We start from the raw sequence: 20,757 nt of genomic DNA, 5'->3' as shown, positions 1-20,757 counted from the left end.
AAGTGCTTCATATGATCAATTTTATAGGTTTTATGAAGAACTAATTTGAACTTTATAAAATGCTGTGCAGAATGAGAAAAGGTATTTTAAATTCATATGTTAAATCGTAGAAGATCTGATGAGGAGAACTGTAGTTTCTTCAAAATAAGGTAATCTCAATCTCCAGTTTCTTTTGACAACTAAATTACTACAGAATAAGTATGACTGATGGAATTTCACTACTAAGATGCTTACTATCTATACCACAAAGTCTTTCTAGATCAAAACACAATGAAAAGAAAGCAACCAGTAACAGCAATGATCAACACCACGGTAAGAGAGAAAGATAATTCATAGCCTCGGAAGATTATGCCACATCTTCAAGAAACAACGTATATAGTATTAGCCTAATCCTACTCTCAACTATCCTTTAGGAAGGATTCAAGCAAGACTTAAACAAGAGAGGTTCAGACTGGGTATAAAAAAATAACCAAAACTTACACACCCACACCCACACGCCCTCCACCTCCACCATGAGGACAGTCAAATCAGTGGAAAGGGCTACACAGAGACATTGTGCATTTTCATCGTTGAAGGTTTTAAAGACCACACTGGATAACAGTCAGGGTAACCTGGTCATACCTCTGAGACGACCCTGTTCTGAGCAGGATGTTGGAATAAGTATCTCCTGAAGTCCCTTCCAAACAGAATTCTGCTATAATCCTACATAATTTTTCCTAGTTGCATATTTAAGTTCCAAGATAAATTAAGATAAAACTACCTTCTTAAATGAACACACACACATATACTGCCCAAAACAAACTAATTTCTCAAGAGCTGTATGCACAGAAATCAATAGAAAAATAATATTTAAGAAAGCAGAGGCTACACTGTAATGAACACTCCTGTACTGCTAACAATCTTGTAAAAGTAACTTTAAGTGAAACAAGTATTATATTTCAAGTCAGTAAAGTTTAAAAAAAAAAAAAAATAATAATTACCACATTTCTACTGGAGTCAAACATATCTCAATACAAATAGGACTAGTATGCCTCAAAACAACTTTGTGTAAACTACAGAAATTTTATTATTTTATGCATCGTGAGAAAAACACGTATATATATATATATTCCATTACCCTATGTAAGTAATGAGACCAGGAATAACAGAATTAATTCTACTTACACATTTTTATGTTATTTAAATTACACGAAGCTAAGTAGTTAGGCTGTATCTAAATTTACTGTAACTAAGAGTCCACTGCTATGGAGTCAAGATCAGAAGCTAGAAGAAAAAAGCCAAATTTACACTTCATTTTTTGCCAATTTTCTTCTGTGTCATTAAAAAACCCCTGAAATATTAAAAAATATTAAGACCTACATTCATCTTTTGCTGCAGTAATATTAATGGCTACAAGAGTAAGTTACTTCCTTCTACAATCATCTTTAACTACATATGGAGACAAAACCAGTTATATTAGCCACTGTCTCACACTTCAGAATCTGGACACGTAGAAACAGCCACCCTGCTTTTCACAAATACAGTTCACTTCCCTTACACATCTTTAAGTAAGTCCTCTTATCCTCCGATAACCCACATCTCCAGTTCCAGACAACTACCTGCTCTGCTTCATGAACAATAAATGGATTCAAAGTATTTCAAAAGATAGTTGATATTCCACAGCCAACAAGCACTTAGGGTGTGTAAAAGGCAAGAAGGGACTAGCAAGAGTATTTCTTTGTTTTGCTTGAGCATTTCTCAACTTCGCTTTCAAGCTTTTCATACACATCTGTCATGTTTATCACTGACTCCAATCCTGTCGAGTATGTAATATGTTATTTACTTTTTGCAAGATGCTATTTTCTCTTATCTTTTTATTAAAATAAATTTGCACTCAGTTTTCACTTGTGTGGTACATTTTTTGAGCTTATGTGGTAACTTGCCGTGTTAAGTTGAATGACAGTAATATTCCATAGAGATATACAACAGCACAACAGATCTCTGGGCCAAAAATCTCATTTTATTGTGTGGGTATCTGTATAGCCTGGAGTGCTACTCAAATAAAACATTCTTTAGGAAAAAAAAAAAAAACAACCACCAAACTTTTTTAGAACCAGATAAACTTTGGGTCATAGATACAATAATATGTTAATCAGGAAGGCAACTCATTCCAAATTTCACTCCCAGACAGTTACAACTTCTGTCACATTATGGGGGAAAATCCACCATTCTTGAGAAGTGTGATTTAAGTACTCCTCTGTCAAATATGTGTCTTAACACTTATGAGAGCAAAGATGAATAAACACGTCTATCATCACTGAAACCTAAAAGGGAATGCTCATTATGCAAGTCCATTTATTAGATTTTCATTCTGTCAAGTTTTTTGCTAAGCACTATAATGTTCATAACACACACATCTTTCCCCTCCTTCTTCGCACATATATAAATATTTAGACAATAGCTCTATCATCTCTGTTAATTATCACAGCTAGAATCTTAAGCTACTGTGCTATTTTCTACAGCTTTCATTTGAACTATTTTTCCTAAGTTTCCTCTACAAAAAAAAACCAAACAAAAAAAACCCCCAACAGATTATATCTTACCCTATTACAGCATCTTATACCTCTAGGGATCAAAGCATCTCACAGAGACATGTATGTGCTGTATCAAAAGTCCAAGATAAGTGTATTGCCAACTGTTATACACAAAATTTAAGCAAGACTACAAACAGAATCAACCTTCAGGACTTTAATCTTACACCACCACCCACATGCATATACTCATGCTCAATTTCACTCGTTAGTTTTGTTTTCTTTAAAATAATACTGCAGTATAACAAATCTTCAACTTTCATTACAAATTTTGTTCTGAACCTTGTGTAATTTTATTGTGCAATTAATATTTCAATGTACTAAGCAATATTATTTGTCTAGTAAAATTAGAAAATATTCCTTTCTCATATAAACTTGAAAGCAAGTATAGATTCAATAACATACTGAAATATTCCCGCAGAAATGTTTTGTAACTTTTTTTATTCTAATGAGACTGCTGGATAAATCATTCCTCAGTGCTAAAAATACAGAAGTTAAGAGCGAAATAACACAGGAGCTTGCTTACAGAAGTATCATGTACTTGAAAAGTGTTGTTTTAAGAAAATAATAGTTGCAAAAATACATAAGCTGCTCTCTAATCAAGTTCAACCAGGATACAGTACTAGTAGCATATCACTTCTTAAAAGGTGACTAGAATCCAACAATACCCATCAACAGTGAAATAGGTGGCCTAATTTTCAGAAGTATTCATTATCAGAAACTTGGAAAACTGGGAAGAATCTGGACACAGTTAACTGAAAAGTGACAATGAATCAAGTTTTCAGTCCTAAAGATAGCTAAAAAATAAACAAAGGAAGGAAGGAAGAAAAGCAGAACATATTGTCACAAAATCAATAAACAAGTGTTGCAACATTTTGGTTGAGTATACACTGAAGTATCCTAAAAAACCACAACACTGAAGTTGGTTTGAGTGTTTGTGTATAAAATAGTTTTCTCAGTCTACTTAGGCGAAGAAAGTTTAGCAGGGAATAATTTACATTTATTTGCTAAGTTCCTGTGACAATACATTCTATTAATGCTCCTCTTGGTTGTTTTTGTGAAACAGAAATATTTTCTTGTGATTTTCGACTGTATGTGTCCAGATAATCCTCTTAATATTGCTTTTAGACTTGCATAAGAAAGAAAGAAAGAAACAAACCAAAAAGCAAAAACCCAACAGATTTAGAGTATGCTTGAAGTAATTGGTATCAGTTTGACATTTCTGTTTTCAATACACATTGGTAGCCAGGCATATTAACATATGTACATATCTGAGTTTCACAACAGACATTTTTGCTTTGTGTTTACAATGCCAGTACACACTTAACAGTTTTCAAAAACTTATTATATATAGCCTTTGTTCACACTTATTTCCAGAAAACATTATCGTCTTATTGCCATATTTACCACATTCATATAAATATGCTGAATTTCTCATTCTTGAGGTCTGTTCTTCAATAGCAGAACCAGAACTCTGTTTATTTCTTTTCTTTCTTGTCTTCCTTGGATGGGGTTTTAACTATCTTTTTTGTCTCTTTGTCTCTTCCCACCTGAATAGTACCATCCTTTTCACTGGCTGTTTTTTTTGTAGTCTCCTTGTATTTTACATTTTTGTCTAGGCCTTTTTCCTTTCCTTTGTCTCTTTTAGCCTTGTCAGAATCTTTCTTTAATTTATTCATATCAACAGCTTTCTTGTCCTTTCGATCAGTAGCATCTTTTCCTTTCTTGGCTTTCTTTTTTTCTTCCTCATCTTTGGCTTCCTCCTTCTTGGATTCCTGCTTCTCCCTTAGTTTCTTGAGTGGTTCTTTAATAGCTTCTTTTACTTTTTAGTTTTTCATTTAAAAAAGAGGAAATGTTCAATAAGAGAACCATTCTTAGATCAGAAAACATCTTATGAACAACTATCTAAAAGCTTTGATTGAATTCTTACTTAATGTTTGTTAGATGCCAATTTAAACTTGTACAATTATTTAAGTTTTAAGCAATTTATACAAATTAGTTTTGACTTTTAGCAATATCTCACACCATGCAGGCAGCCAGTAACCTTAGCTTACTGCAACTGCATCCAAGTAAAGCATTAATCTAGTGAAAACCATGCTTCTGTTATCTTACTGTTAACTAACTTCTGCAGAACGCTAAAACCAGTTATGTCTGTGAGCATGAAAGTCACAGTAAATTTTGAATCTTTGACAACAGTATGACAACTGTAGGATCTAGAAACGTCAAGAGCTTCACCAAAAGAATTTTCTTCCCAATTTTCTCAACTTTCTAAAACTACAAATTAAAGTGCTATAACAACAGAAATGTGCACTACATTTTACTGACGCTGTTACCTCAGATTAAGCCAAGACTTAAAAATGTATCTGAATCATATATTTTATGAAAATAAGAAATAAGTACACAATAATTAAGAAGAAACAGCAATGTCCTGGTGAATTAAATCAGCTCAAAAAAGTTAACTTGGTTTGACCATATTCAGTGAAATCAAAGTAACAACTGCAAATTAATTCTTACATCTTTGCTTTTCCATATCTAGCATTATTAATAATACTTTTTGGTTTGTTTTACTTTTGGAGTTGTATCTCTTGTTCTTATTTTCTTTATTTCAATTCACGTTTCACTGTGATGCAGTATCTAGATAATATATCAGAAGAACAGTATCCTTGAAATTTAGATGTTCAATATTTACTTCTACTTTGCCAACAGGTTAAAAAAAATTTGTCAGTACCAGCAGCATTCTCCAGAATAAAGATTTTTTAACTCAATAAAATTTAGAATTTTTTCCATTAAATCTCTGTATGCAATATTTGTATTTAATTTTAGCATTAATACTCCCACATTATTAAAAAAGCAATAAAGATTTTATAAATAAAGTACAGCAGCTCTATTTTTATTCAGACTTTTGAAAGTAACTGCAGTCCATTGAGGTAAAAAGCCAGCAAGTGACAACATTTCTCCTGTAACATCTGCCTCTAACCACTGTGTAACATTTCTGTGGAGTGAACAATTCAATCACACAGCTCAGTCTAGAAGGAATAACATCACCTTTCCTTCCAAGTGTTTTTTTGGCATAAGGCATTTGAAATATATCACACCATTGCTTCGTTCTCATATCAAACAATGAAAAATAATCCAAAAGTCAGGAATGAATTGTTAAATGACATTTATTACATTCTTGGAAACACACAATTTGCAACCAAGTCATACCAAGCACAATGTGGAACAAATGCTAAAAATTTCAACTTGCATGCAAGATGGTAAAAAAAGTCACATTCATATGAGTATGACAGCTTCCCTCAGCAAATCTACTTTTTTTCCTAATGAGACTGTGTATTACAAACAGTGTGCATTTTTCACATACTGCTAGAAGAAAACACATTAAAGCCTAAGTGTTTTTAATGCAACAGAGACTGTATTCTTTACATAGCACCATGCTGTGTGGAGGTAACTGGGCACATCTAAAAAGTTAAGCACCTGAAGTACATCTGGTACTTTGGTGTTTTGCTGAGGCTTATTAGCTTTTTTAGTCTCTCTGTTGCACTGAACACATTTAGACCATTATGTCCTGTTCATCCAGCAATGTAATTATAAAGAAATATATGGCATAAATCAGTTGTAAGCTATCCTACTTCAAGTTTTTGGAAAATTTATAAGTATTATCACTGCAATCAATCCTGCAAATACTATTAAAGGGGAAGTTATTGAACTTTACCTAAATTTCTCCTCCCATAAGAAAGAAATAGATGAAACTATTTAAATACAGACTTAAGCAGAAATTAAGGTGCTCAAGTCCTATTACAATATAGTAATAGTATCATGAATTCATGAAAGATAACTAAAGGAGGATTTCACACAGAACAAAATCCACATATCCATCAGAACTTATTTTTAAACATGCAAAATATGAAGTTATCATAAACTACTTATAATCCAAACAAGACACCTGTTGTAAAAAAATTTGCACAAACAAAATATAATCTCTAGTTAGGAAAGCACTCACATTGCCATTAAATTACAATCAGTAGTTAAAAAAACTGAAAAAAGGGGAGGATAATATTTTGCTGTACCATTAGACAACACTTAGCCAACATAGCTAGTATTAGTAAACATTATTATAACCCGCAATCTGTATTTACAACGCGCATGCATTTCAGACATCATTATCTGCATAAAGTTCCACAAGAAAAAGAACATTAAAAATACCTTTGACTTTAGTTTTTTTCTTGGCTACCCCTCCTGGTTCCTCACCTGATTTGTTGCAAAATGGAAATAGGTTATGAACATATCTATGATGTTCAATAAACATGACAAAGTTTTCCAATCTGTCATGCCACGTAAAAAATTATCTTTACATAGCACACTACAATGCTATGGAGAGGTACCAAATGCTAACTCATTAAGAATAAAGCATCTTCAGTAGCAAAGACCACAAGTACTGAGATGGAAGATTAATTAATCCAACAAAAGTACCACATTACCAGATGCACACTACTTGAGATGCTTCTTAACTTCTTAGAGCTAGCTCAGTTCTCTCCAGACAGCATGATGCCACATAATTATGACCAATACCCCAGCTGATTTCTCTGCTAGGTATGGTACTAGTTCTCTCTCAAACCCACTGACTTATGTTTCTATACAATTTTATAAATATTTAATAAACATATTAACTCAAAAGATCTTCAAGCACATAAGTACTGTGGACTATATAAATTGAGTATTTTCTTACAATGAATTACAATCTATGTTTCTTTATGCAATGGAAAATACATGTTTTGGCAAAGGTATCGCTCATATTTCAAAAAGTGGTTACCATTTCATTTCAGTTAAAATACGTACTGCTTTACTTAAGACTGTTAAGACTTTTATTGAAAAAATAAACCTTACTCTCCAAAGTCAGGTGCTGCCCTCTTTCCCCATTGTAGCTAACAGAAACTAAAGTCATTCAGCATCTTGACTGTGCTTTATACCTAGTTCCACAAAAGGCATAAAGGCAAAAGCCTTCCCCAAAATACAAATAATAATTAGTCTCATAATAATTAGCCTCATCTTTCTAATACCATAAAAAGAGATTGGATTATCACCATCATGCTGCTGTGGATTAGGACCTAAATCCCATAAACACAACTACCTTAACGACAAAAATCATGTGCATTGCTACTCAAAAAACAACTAGAAAGTTAAGGTAAATGATGGTAAATATATTTTTAAAACTCATACATAATCTTATTAAACTAGAAGAGATATTCCCACTTGTCAACACTAGGCTTCTCATTCAGACATATAAAGCACCTACATTGGATATCTGAACCTCGAGCTTAGGTTTCCAGAAAACAGTAACTACCCGAACAGCATCAATATACCTCAACATTTATTCTTAAAAAACAAACACACACCACCATATTCTACACTAAAAAAAGTTCATAAATTTAAAGAATGTAGCCACTAAAGTCATTGTAATCAACTTGCATCTAATTTCTATCTTACATGTTTTCAAAGTATCAAGCATTGACATGGCCAGAATTTCTTAAAAATCGGTCAGCCAGGTAAAAATACAATTTGTAGATCAATTTCCTTACAAACTCATACCTGGGATATGACAGCCTTTTTAAGCTCTTCCCTCACAGATTACCATCATTGCTGAAGTCCAGAGTTCTAACTTGAATAAATTCATTATTCAGACTTCTAAGCAGTGTTTGGAAGAATAAGTAAATAACTTTCTCGTATAAATGGAAGAACACTCCAACTTTGTTATACCACAGCATCAATGAAAATATAAATAATAAAAGCTACTCAGCAAGTTGCACAAAGCCATATTTAAATTTCTAGCTCCTCCCTTCTTTTCATAGTTAAAATTAAATGTTACTGGATATTTTAAGATACACTTTTAAAAGCATGTCTTGACAGGGAAAACAGAAAATTTTACGAAGTCCTGTATACACAAAAATTATCATACAGACACCTGAAATTATTTTTAAATAAAAGTATATGCACTACATTGAAAGATTACAAAATACCTTGTTCACTGATTATTGATATTTTACTTGTTAAAGATTCAGGCAAGTAGTAATTTGTTTCAATCTGCCTTTATATAATGAATAGTGTTAAGATTCTCAGCAAATTATCAATGCATGACTTAATTCCATAAATCATGTATAGTTTAACATATTATGAATAGACCCATTTACAGGAAAAGTATGTAGAATAATAAGTTTCAAAATCTTAATATTATGTTACAAGACACAAATCCTGCTGCATCTTGATTTCCACCTGGACTGGGTCCCTACAATGGCTACAGCACAGGGAAGTCTCATTTGTGAATCCCAAATAGCCTGAAGCAAGACACGGATGGGTGCAAAACATTTCCCTTTTCCAACATAGCAATGTCCTGGGGCATGTGATAAAATCTGGCATCTAAGTAAACTCATTGGCAAAGACTTAGGCTCTTACAGCCTTGGGGCACACAAACCAATGTCCAGAATTTTATGAATCATGTAACCGAAACTGTGGACCTTTATTCTAAGTTCCAATTCAAGTGCTTTCACACTATTTTGAGCTAGTTTTTAAGTTCCTTCTTTTTTCCACTCAGTCCTACATTATAAATGTCCAGTTCTGGCAATACAAAAAGAAATACAGAATTTATAACCACATAGGTGGTTATAATGGAATGTCAGAAATGGCTGCTATTGGAGTCAGTGAATTAAAAAGTAGACTTCAAAGTTAACATAGCTGGATAGGTTTCCTACATCTTCCAAAGAACTGCTTTAAACAGTCATACTGAAAATTAAACATTCCCATTAAAGTGGTTATTTTTACATCATGCTTAATGGTAGATAACGTAGTATCTTAACTGATTCTTTGAAACTTAAAATATTACAAAGCATTCTAATTCTGCAACAAAATCCAGTCATTTCCTCTATTTTTCCTCGTAAAAATCTTCAAGAACAACCTCCACAAAAAGAACCCCCAAGAGAGAGCACAGCTTTAGAATTTCAGTATCAAAAGAAAAATATATGAATACTATTTTTATTCAGAACGATAAGCATTGCAAAACAAAAATAATAGATAACACAAAGCACTCAGTCTTTTTGAGTAGTTTCACAGATGTTGACAGATAACATTCTCATATTTAACAATATACTGAGAAACCTGATGTTTATTCTTGCAGATGCAAATTTTATATTATTCATTTAATAATACTGAAAACTTTAATACTCTTGCTAAAAAAAAAAAAGCTTTGCCACATGAAAAAATTCCTATAAATCAATTTCACCACAACACCTACCTGCATAAACCCTTTTAACCTGCAGCATAATACAACAAATGTAAGCTAATTTAGGTGGCTTATCCACTTCCACGTAAAAAAGGAAGAGGCTACTTCACATTTACCATAGAAAGCATATGGTCAAGGTTAGCACTAAGCAGCTGACTGACAGAACTTGCTACCCTCCTGTGATTTGTGCAAAGCCTGGATAACAGAACTAGAAGTGTCAAGCTTTAAACATTAGGGCTTGTGTTCAGACTCTTGCCTTAATTCATGAGGTCCCATCAAAAACCTCCTTCACCACACAGAAAATTAGCAAAATATGTCAAAATTGCAGAACTAAAAAAGGAGATACAAATCCTTAAGTCCAAACTGTTACTAACCTTTTTTCTCTCTTTTTTTTTCCTTCTCCAGAAGGACTGCAAGTCAGAAAAAGCTATGATTGTTTGTGTATGCACCTCCACATAATTATTACTATTATTCTGCATTTATAATATGCTACATTGGATATAAAAGGTCTTCTGCTAAACAAAATAGCCTACTGAGAGAAAGCTAGCACACACTTACCTTAAACTGAACTCATTACCTGTATGCAGAGCACTGGGCATACCAAAGCCTGTAACCCTCCCAAATGCAAGAAAGCTTTTTTAATTCATACAACTAACATTAAAAAAAATATAAAATACTCTCAATACATTCTCAGTAAGTTGCTTTAATATCTCTTGCTTATTTAACTGCCTAATTTTAGAAGAAAAATCCAAATCAGAGACAGAGGGCAGAAAGCATTTGTTGCATCTTGCATAAGAAGATATAAGAAACCAACAAGCAAGTCTTACCTTGACTCTTGAGGAATCTATCCTAACTGACCGTAAGACAGACAGTATTTAATGTATCTCATGCTGCTGTGGCTTCATTATGATAGGTGTTTAACTGATGGCAACTGAATAGGGAAAATAGTATGCATCTGTCCAAAATGACTGAACTGTACACAACAGCTTTCCCCAGCTCTCAAATACTATCAATCGTGTTCACAATATAGGTGTTTCCCCCCACCCACAGCCATGAAATGAAATGAAAATCCTTCTAATTCTTCAATGCAATCTTCTTCTACCCCTTCCCATCCGACTCTAACCTATATGAATAATTGTCATAAAAATTCAATTTCTTCTAAGGCCAGTCAATTGAGACTGACTAATAATACAAAGTTACCATAAAATGAAACCTACTGGTGGTAAACCTTACTCACTGACTTTGAAACAGATTTCAAGAGTGAAAGATTGAACATGCTCTCAAAAAAGCTCATTTTTTGAGGGCAGAAAAAAAAAGTACTGGCAAAAAGTTGTTGCAATAAGAATTTCAACAGATATACAATTTTCTGTTTATTCTCTTCAGTTCTAAGTTATTCCATGTATTATGAGCATTGTGATTCCCCCCCCCCCATATAAAACACTGTCTTTCTTTCAAATTAAATATTGTTGAAGGTGGTCACAGAAATCTGGGGTTCAAACCTTCCATAAGTTCTCAGCCATTTCAGATATATGGGTATTAAGCTTTTTTCCCCCTACAATTTCTTTACATTAATATCACAACAAAGCAAGCAAGAGCTTATGCTACAAAGAAAGGTTAATGCAGTATTTTGTTTGGAGGTTGTAAACTTCTGCTGAAAACTGGCAGTTAAAATACCAAACATTTAGCAACACGAGGAAATGGCAAAGCAAAACATCCCACGTATTTCTAAAAATGTGGCCAAACTGGACGACGACTTTAGTCACAGACATTTACTTCTGGAACTCTATAAAATTTAATATAAATGACCTGTAAGGAGTATGAAGGTAGCTTATGAAAGCTCTATGTCCCATTTAACATAAAATCACTAAATTTTCATTCTTTACTAGCTACAAAACCTAGCAAGTTTCTATCACTTAACATTTTTTTGTCATTAAAAACATTGTTTGCTACTAATTTGCTCCTATTTTAAATTCTCAAACCAAAAACTGTAGGTAGAAAGCAGCAGCTTTGCCTTCTAAAATAATATCAGAAGGCAAAGCTGCTACAGCTTTCTTCCTACAGTTTAAAACCACTTTAAAAGTTTTCTGGACTTCTTTTAAAACATTAATATACTGACTGTATTTTATATAACTAACTGATAGTCACCACAAATCAAACTAAAAATTTAGGTTTCAATTTCCTCAACTAATTTCAAACACTTTGTATGGACTTAAAAGCAAGAGTTGAGATACAGTTCAGTTTTCCTTGCTTATTTGTTTACCATACTCAGTTTAACCTTTATGCTGTTAAAATACCTTTTTCAAAAAAGAAAAAAAGAAAAAAAAGAAAAAAAAAGAAAAAAAACCTTGCCACCCTGATATAACTGAAGACTCATCTATATCTTATTACCACCCTTACTAGCCAAGTCCTGCTTGCAATCTCAACAATTAATGTAATACATTAAAATCAAACACTTCTATCCCAAACTTTAGGAGAGCTTTGACAGCTCTGCTCACCACTGGTGAGTGTTTAATTGTTAACTCAAACAGGAACACCACCAGGCAAGAGTGAACACTTCTGAAAATAACTATATTCCAGAAACTAAGCACTCTGGGAAAGTTATTTACTGTTAATATTTCCCTTAGGTCTTCCCCCTGCCCTTTTTCCTCCTCTTACATATTTTTTATTCCCACTGTAATTGTTTTTGAGCAGACTTCCACACACTTCATAAAATCAACAAGGAACATCCATGATATCAAATCAGAACTTTCTTGGCCTGCATTTCATCTCCCTAGCCCAACTTAAACTGGTTTACTGTTTACTGATGTAACCATTGCCTATTTCAGTGCCTGCAGGTTTCTAGTGGTTCAAGAAATCTATTTATCTCTATTTCACTTGAAACTTCATCAGATTATCACTGTATATTTTAACTGTTTGGTATAAACTTCATGATACAGAATTCTCATTGTAGATGTTTTCCTCCTCTTTTTGGCTACCTAGTTCCATTACTGATGCATCTACAACAGAATTCAATGTTCCATGACAATTTTTCTAATTCCGACTGAGAGATATTATTATCCCACAATAGTGATGAAACTCTTATTTCTAATTCAAATCTGCTTCTAAAATTAAAAGAGAAAGAAAACGCAAACAAAACAAACCAAGCTTGCTTATTTCCTACATCTCAGATACTTTGCAAGTTTCTTCTACTTGCTATGAAACTTCTCAGTAATCTTCCACATGTCTACTACCATTTATTTTCATAATGTACAGGGTTGGTTCTTTTTTTTTTTTTGCATTATGCTTCATATAGCTCATCCTAAAAAACATTAGATTTACATGTTACTAACTTTCTTATACCCTAATCCTCAAATATTTGGAAGAAAATGTGACTAATGTTCCTGTGGCTCTATTTCATTTGTAAATCTTAAGCTGCAGTATTAGAGAAGTAACAACTTTTTTTTTTTTTTTACAACACTTCACTTGCTTAACACTAACACTTTTTCTTTTCTATTACTTTTTAAAGATTTAATAGAACCCCGAGTTGGATGATTTAATGAAAGTTTTTTTGAAACAGTCATGTTAAATTGCTTTAAAATTGCCATGCCGAAGCAAGTGAAAATTCACTTAATTTAAAACAGGTTAAAATTTCAGCCTGCATCCACTAGTGTTAAAACTTGAGTATGAACTTCATATGGGAAACCAATACAAACTTAAGCATAGCAGGTACCACAATAAACAATTTCACACAATTTTAATAATAATCTGAGTACACTATTCAGGTATTAAAATGACAGGTCAGTTTCAGCTTTTAGTACCTGATACAAACTGCAGAACACAGTTATAAACTCCCCTTTCTATACCAATAACTTTATGATAGCAGAGAGAATTCATGTATATGAAAAATATTTTTGGAACAACTGTCATAAAACAGTTTCACAGGAAAAGGATTAAAATTTGCAGAACTGCATTACGTTCTTGAATTTAGCAAGGAATAGAAGACATGGAATGCTAATTTCCAATTAGTCTTTAATATTTTCAGTATTACATTAGAAATACATAATCACAGCTTCCCACTTCCATGAAAGGCCCACGTTAAAAAAACTCAAAACAAATTTAGAACAGCCCTTGTGGTGTGATTGCTATATTAAAAAAATGACTAAAAACTTAGTTGGAAAATGAACAAATCAGTGGGAATAAACCATATAAAGACATCGTATCTTCTGAATACAACAGATGTTAGCTAACTTAGAAATAAATGTTTCTGTAAAATTTTCAAGCACTTTTATATGAAGTGCTTTTACTTGAACAGGGAAAAAGAATCTATCTGAGAAATCAGTGAATCACAAAATAAATTATTTATTAAAATTATATTTCACAAGAGAATTATCATTGTCATGTCTATATTAAGGATTAACATATAAATATGTATTTATATAATGCAGTCATGCTAGAGTACTTTACAATCAAAGCTGTTACAAAACACTTCAGTTAATGTTTGCTAGAAAGACAAACGTTATAGTGTTAACAGTACAGATTATTACACTTAGCTTTCTAAGTTTTGTGCACAAAATGCACAAATTGAAGCACATACAGAAACCAACTACACAATCGCAGATACACGTTTTATTCTACATATTTACATAACTGTGTAGTATTTGTCATCCTGTCACAAAAATGGAAGAGTCATTGAAAGGCTTTCAACTAGTGAAACTACATTGCATGGCTGACTTTAGTTCAATCTTTATAGGGTCCATTTGGGAGTTTCCCCTCAATGCCATACACTCCTCTTATATTAAGACTGATGGTTTCATGGACATTTTCGAAAGCCAATCAAATTAGTCTCAGTCACTGGTTCTGTAAATCCAAAATAACACAAGTCTTTTTTCCCTGAACCCCTTCATTCTGTGACGTACCATCAACATCATCTGCAGCTTCGCTCTCTTCTTCTTCTAGTATTTCAAAAGGAGTCAATACATCATAGAGAAATGAGAGAAAGCCATAAAACCAATCAGAGCTTTCCTCTGCTAAAATATTAAGGACTTCCTCAAGGGAATCAATATTTTCATTACTGCCATCTTTGGTCAGGCCTACACAAGAATAGAGGAAAGAGAGAGAGAGAGAGAGAGGGAAGGGGAAAAAAAGAGACAGCAGTTAGGTGGAAAGAGGAAACTGTAAAAGGAGGATCTGTGAAAGACATCGCATGTCACAGACAGCAGTCTTTACAGGAATGCTAATTAGGAAATAAATAGAAAGATGTTAAGAAAGTTGAATTTTCAAAGTACAGACTATAATTTGGACAATAAACATGCACAATATTATGCCAAAATCTTAAAAAAAGGCAGCAACTTTGCTTTCCCTTCTTCCTAGTCCTAAAACCAAATCCATTTATATTCAGTTTTCTTGACACAGCATTTACCTTTAGACAGTTTTTAAACAGTAATCCTCCACTACTTAAAAGCATCCAATTTCTCTTTTTTTTTTAAGCCATGATGTTCAAATTTGAGCGCTTGCAACTGATAGCTAAGAACATTTAAAAGCAAACAGTATTTAAACAAACTTGTCACAGACATACTGTTAAAGATAACATTTATTCTACCATGCAGAATTTTGATTTTGCTTAGAAGTGAGGACTGTAATCGCTGGAGGGGGGTTGTTTTGCAGTTTGTTTGCTTGTTTCAGTTTTATAACATGTTTCTCAATCATTTTTTTCTATGATATGTATTCTACATGATATACTTGATCCTCAGGAGTTAATTCCAAACCTGAGGATATACAGAACACTAGATGAAAATGAATAGGTAGCCAATATAAAGGGCATATGTATTGTTACATAAAAAATCTAAAGCAGGCTAAAGACAGCTAAAGTAGAGATGGCCAGATCAGCGAAGAAAGAGCTTGTCGCTTCTAAACTCTGATGCCAGGAGTTGCTAGCTTGAGCTACGAGACCCAGTGATCTAGCTGGTGTTTGTAAAATACAAATAAGCCATGATTAATGCTTTTTTTTCCCTCCTGGTTTTTTTGTATTAAAATCCACTGTTTTACAGTTATTACTAAACATTTAAACTTTTCCACTCTGGGAAAAGTACAACAGAATGACCAAGCAATGACAAACGTCAATTACTGGTAAGCTTTAAAGTGAGAGAGGGAGGAATTTCCCCCCACTTCTAACCAGAACAAACCTTCATTTGTGTTGGAAGGAGAAGCAGAAAAGTGGGCTAAGGGTGAAGACAGATTGTTGAGACATAAAATTAAGTGAGTATGTTGCACATGCAGACTACAAAGCAATATTAGGTGCAGATTAATGAAACATTCAAGATAGAGGAGTTCATGGCAGAGACATTAAACACATTTCAACATGTTTTTCTTACAGCACATAGTGAAAGTATCAATGATAATTCTGAGGAAACTTCCAAGTCCATGATGTTCCACATCCTTGTACCTGGATGTCCAGAACCTCTACTTGAGTGACCAGCCATTCTCTTTAATTTTTCACTGGATAGCCCAAAGGTTTAAAAATGACAGATTGAATCCAGGAGGCAATCAAGGTATTATAAATATCCCTCTCCAACTTCTTCCATGGCTTAGTTCTATAAAAATTAAATTTTATAGACTTAACTTTATGCATGGTAGTTATTCATCATTCTAATTTGTTTTCAAAATTTGGACCAAGCAAGATGTAAAGACATAAACCAAAGTAAGTATATTTACTGAAAAATGAAATGGAGTCTCAGTTTAAGAATGGAAACCTGAATCTAAAAGAAAAAAATTTAAAAAAATAAATCTAAGTTATAAACACAGAATTATATATATTTCTATCATTCTATTCTGTCAGAATCTGGCATTAAAAAAGAAACAAACACTCCCCCCTGCTCCCAAAACCCCAAACCCACCCCCACCACTCACAAAAGACCCCAGGCTTTAGATAGCACTTCTGTAAGCATGTGAAGAACCATATAGATGCCCCTGTTCTTGCACTAAGTCAAGAATAAGACTCTTGGGCAATTATCTTTACAAAATATAGGATGGAGTACAGCAGCATATTTTCTTTGCAAAGATTAGGACACCAAAGGGAACCACAGAAACTGGAAGAATATGTCTTATAGTTTTTACCATAAAAACCACCAAACAACAAAACCCCAAAACCTTTCTCTACAGTTCTTTACAAAAACTATCCGGGATTAATATAATGGCCTTTGAATCTAAGGTTGGAAAAAAAAAAAAAAAAAAAAAAAAAAAAAGACACTTCAGCCTGAGTTACAGAAGTAACACATTATTTCACGTATTTGTCTTTTTCCTTTCTTAGAAAGAGTTAAAAAAAAAAAGAAACTAAAACTAATTACTACTATTTTTGATCTTCATTCATCCCCATGATCGAGAAGAACTGCTTTTCAAAGTAAAACTCATGTGCTGATAAGCATAGCAAGAAGGGCCTGAAAAATGGAACTGCCCAATCAGCCAGCCATACCATGCTAAATCAGTGACTCACAGGAAATAACTACTTTATTTCAAGAGAAGTCTAAACATCACAATTTAAATCAAACAGTGATCAAAGGAGTCAAAATCTTTATCTACTCAACAGCATTACCACAACTAATGGGGCAGAGGGGCTTGCCTACATTTATTTAATAGGACAAAGCCTTTCTTCTCCTGCATACATCTCTTTTATGAGAATGAGCATATACAAGCCTTTAATATTTGAAGGTGCTAGAGTAGAACATGAGAAAAATAGAGAAGAGTATGAAACTTATCCTAAACAGCTTAACCATACAAAAGCATTCTTTTAACTCCCATTATCTCACACAGATTTTCTGAATGTACAATCTTTGTACAACTGCTTGCAAACATCTTTTTCTACTATAGGTGAACCAGGGGAAAAAACCTGGTTTACAGAAGCTTGGATTCTACTGTTAAATACCCTTTGTTTGCTCATACACTACAGCTGGTTGTTGGGGTGGGTTTTTTTTTTTCATTTTCTGCATAGCCCGACAACTCTGAACCAAATCCACAAGAACAATACATTGATGACTTTCTGTAGCTGCAGTTCCAAAATTATACTAACTACTGCAGCCATTTAAGTAGAATTTCTCAAGATATTGTTGCTTGTTAAAAAGGACTGAAGTATAAAAATAGCTCAGCTCCAAAGTTTCTATTACAACAGACATTAGTACTACCTATACATGTATTTTTTTGTAATACGACTAAAGCCACTGTTTCTCTATACTGAGCTAAAGCAAGTACAGAGGTGTAACACTCCTCCTGAGAAGAATAACTTCCTTCAAAGAACAATCAGAGCAAAATGGACAGAAAGTGGGATGAGAACTATTGGTAACAGCAGCCTTCAAAGGAGGGGATTAAGCCTCTCTTCCCATTACCAAAAGGAATTCAGTAAACAGAACCTCACAAACACCTGTGAAAAAGAAAGAATCTGCAAGATAACTGCAGACTAGCTTTGACAACTTTGCATTTCCACCCTGGATAATTTTTTTATAAATGGATACAAAACTAACTCAAAAAAATATTTGGGGTTGGTTGGCTGGCAGGGTTTTTGGTGTTTCCCCCTCCCCACTCTTGCTCAGGGAGGGGGGAGACAGGGAAGAGGGGAAGAACACACTTCTTGCACACTGTTTTTAAAATTACACAAATACCTCAAGAGAACTTAATCATCAAACCTCTATCATACCTTATACATACAAGAAATAAATTAATAAATTTTAATTCTTCTATTTAGGCATGCCTGAGTAGTACAGAAAACTACTAAGATATCAGCTACTAAACCATTCTTTGAAATATAAAATAAACTCATGCTGGTAGAAGCATTTCTCAAAATTAACTAAAAAATATATTTATCATTAATATGCAAATTAAATCTTTACATTTGTAGCAAAACCTAAAGATTATGGAAGCAGACAACACTAAACCACTGTACATGTCACAACTTCAATATACAGTAGTTTAGTAATAGCTGAAGAGCAGGAAAGAAAAAAAAAATATTACTTCCTATCATTAAACATCAAAAAGTAGTATCTTCTTTTTAAGTCAGTATTAAATTAGCAGAGAAACTACTTGCTGTTATGGTAGTCTGACCCAGAGAAAAATCCCAGAAAGTAACAAGTCTTCAAACACAGCATATGTACTAACAAGCTTCTCACAAATAAAATATAAAAGGAGCTATGCATTCAATATTTAGAAAGTTACCTTAATGCAGTTGAATATAGGCTTACTATATGGTTTTCTTTACTACAAAGGCTTAATTCTGGAAGATAAATTTCTCAACAGGGAATCTAGTCTTCCAGTTTCTGCATCAATGAAATAATTTTAGTCTGCATAGTGGTGTTCATTTTTTAGTTCATAATAAATGTAAAATACAAAACAAGCACAATAATTTACTGGGAACTTCAGTTAATAATTTTATACGCTAGTTATTAGAAAAACTATATTTTTATATTCATAAATTTTATCAATGTTGTCTAACTTTTCAAAATTTACCATTTCCTTTGCACTGCAGAAAATAAACTTAAATGCAATAAAATGGTATTTCCAAGCAAGTATTAAAAAATAATAAAAATAACTTTTGATCTGTGACCTTTTAATGTCACATTTGAAGTATAAGATTTAAATGCGTGATAAGACAAGCTTATAATAGAAACACTGTCATGTACTGGCAGAATTCCCAGCTTTATCAAGTTGCATAAAACAGACATGTAACAAAGCAGCAGCATGTTTCTGGCTACCACCTTGGCAATCTAACTCTAACTAATATGACCCACAGAAGATTGATATCCATTTTCTATACACTAGACAGAGAAAGATTAGGATTATAACTATACATAGTGTTATCTTATTCACCATTTATAATTAACGCCAAGTTTGTAGCTCTGAAGTCATTCAGAGCACTTGAGATTCTTTGGAGTGCCTCTTACATTCACACCACTGCAAACTGGTTCAGTAATATTGGTTGCATGGGTTTTCTTTAACCATGAAGGGATTAAAAAAACTCCCCCAAAAGACTTGCTTATTCCTCCAAACCTAAGTGTGGAAAAATAAACAGATGATAAACTGATTTTTATGGAGTATGAGTTTCAAACAGCAAGCCATAACATCCTAATATACTATTGATAACTTTGACTAGATTGAGACATTCCACTTTGCCCTATGCTCAAGCTATTATTTACTATGCTGGGTTTTTTTGTTGTTTTGTTTGTTTAACTTGCTAGGTTTGCGTGCTCAGAATAGGTTTACATTTGAACAAATCAATTACAGAAAAGTAAACTTTCTAACTTCAGGTATGCAAGAAGCATCTTTCCAATGCTTGATTGTGAAGCTGAAGATAGTAGTGCTTTAACTGCTAGAAGATGTAGGTAGAAGGGCAGTATCACAAAGCATGTTTAGTGACTGAAATTTCTCTTTGAAGATACATAGTGAGCAGAAAGACATTCTCCCAAACTACAATGAACAGAAGCCTAAAACCCAGTGTTTCAACATCAAAGAAGAAAAATCCATGTCATGTAGGATTTCTGAAGGGCAAAGAAAATGAACAGACTTGTGGATAACTCCGAATGGAGGAAAGACAGTACAAAAATATGCTAAACAAGTAGTCATCTAAGAAGCACAAAGGCCTGTTGGAAGACATTTTAAAATGAACCTGGCTTAACATGTTAACATAAACAATGTTTTAACTCTTGAAGCATCTTAAGCCCTGCATCTGATAAATTTATTAATAATCACAACCATCTTTCAACAATTGATACAGCAGCATCAGCCACCTAACTTCAAAATCATCCTGTAAGTAATTAAATGCTTTCCACTTACATTGCTATATTAGGAGAAAAAGAACACAACTTGCTACAAGTTGCACACACAATCGTACAACTTGCATTAAGAAAAAACCCACCACAATTAAATCAATTTAAGTTCTCCAATTTGGAAAAAAAACAG

At 33.2% G+C, this 20,757-nt stretch overlaps 1 protein-coding gene across 18 annotated transcripts in view; it reads right to left on the bottom strand.

Moving 5' to 3' along the window:
* Nucleotides 1-20,757, bottom strand: part of ASPH (aspartate beta-hydroxylase) — a 121,114-nt gene that overhangs the window by 78,683 nt on the left and 21,674 nt on the right. For 9 of the 18 annotated variants that reach the window (XM_030012256.2, XM_030012252.2, XM_030012248.2 and 6 more), the window contains one exon: nucleotides 14,736-14,909. The exons of 2 other annotated variants lie outside the window; for them this stretch is intronic. In XM_030012256.2, the coding sequence (XP_029868116.1) occupies nucleotides 14,736-14,909 (174 nt within the window). Of the gene's footprint in view, nucleotides 1-1,979; nucleotides 4,393-6,773; nucleotides 6,819-13,831; nucleotides 14,910-16,190; nucleotides 16,340-20,757 lie in introns of those variants that run through there. 7 more of the 18 variants (XM_030012262.2, XM_030012265.2, XM_030012263.2 and 4 more) reach the window with 4 other exon arrangements.

Source organism: Aquila chrysaetos, chromosome 4 (genome assembly GCF_900496995.4).
Source record: "Aquila chrysaetos chrysaetos chromosome 4, bAquChr1.4, whole genome shotgun sequence".
Taxonomy (NCBI): Eukaryota; Metazoa; Chordata; class Aves; order Accipitriformes; family Accipitridae; genus Aquila; species Aquila chrysaetos.
The sequence above is the reverse complement of the archived record's forward strand: the minus strand, read 5'-3'. Positions and strand labels throughout refer to the sequence as shown.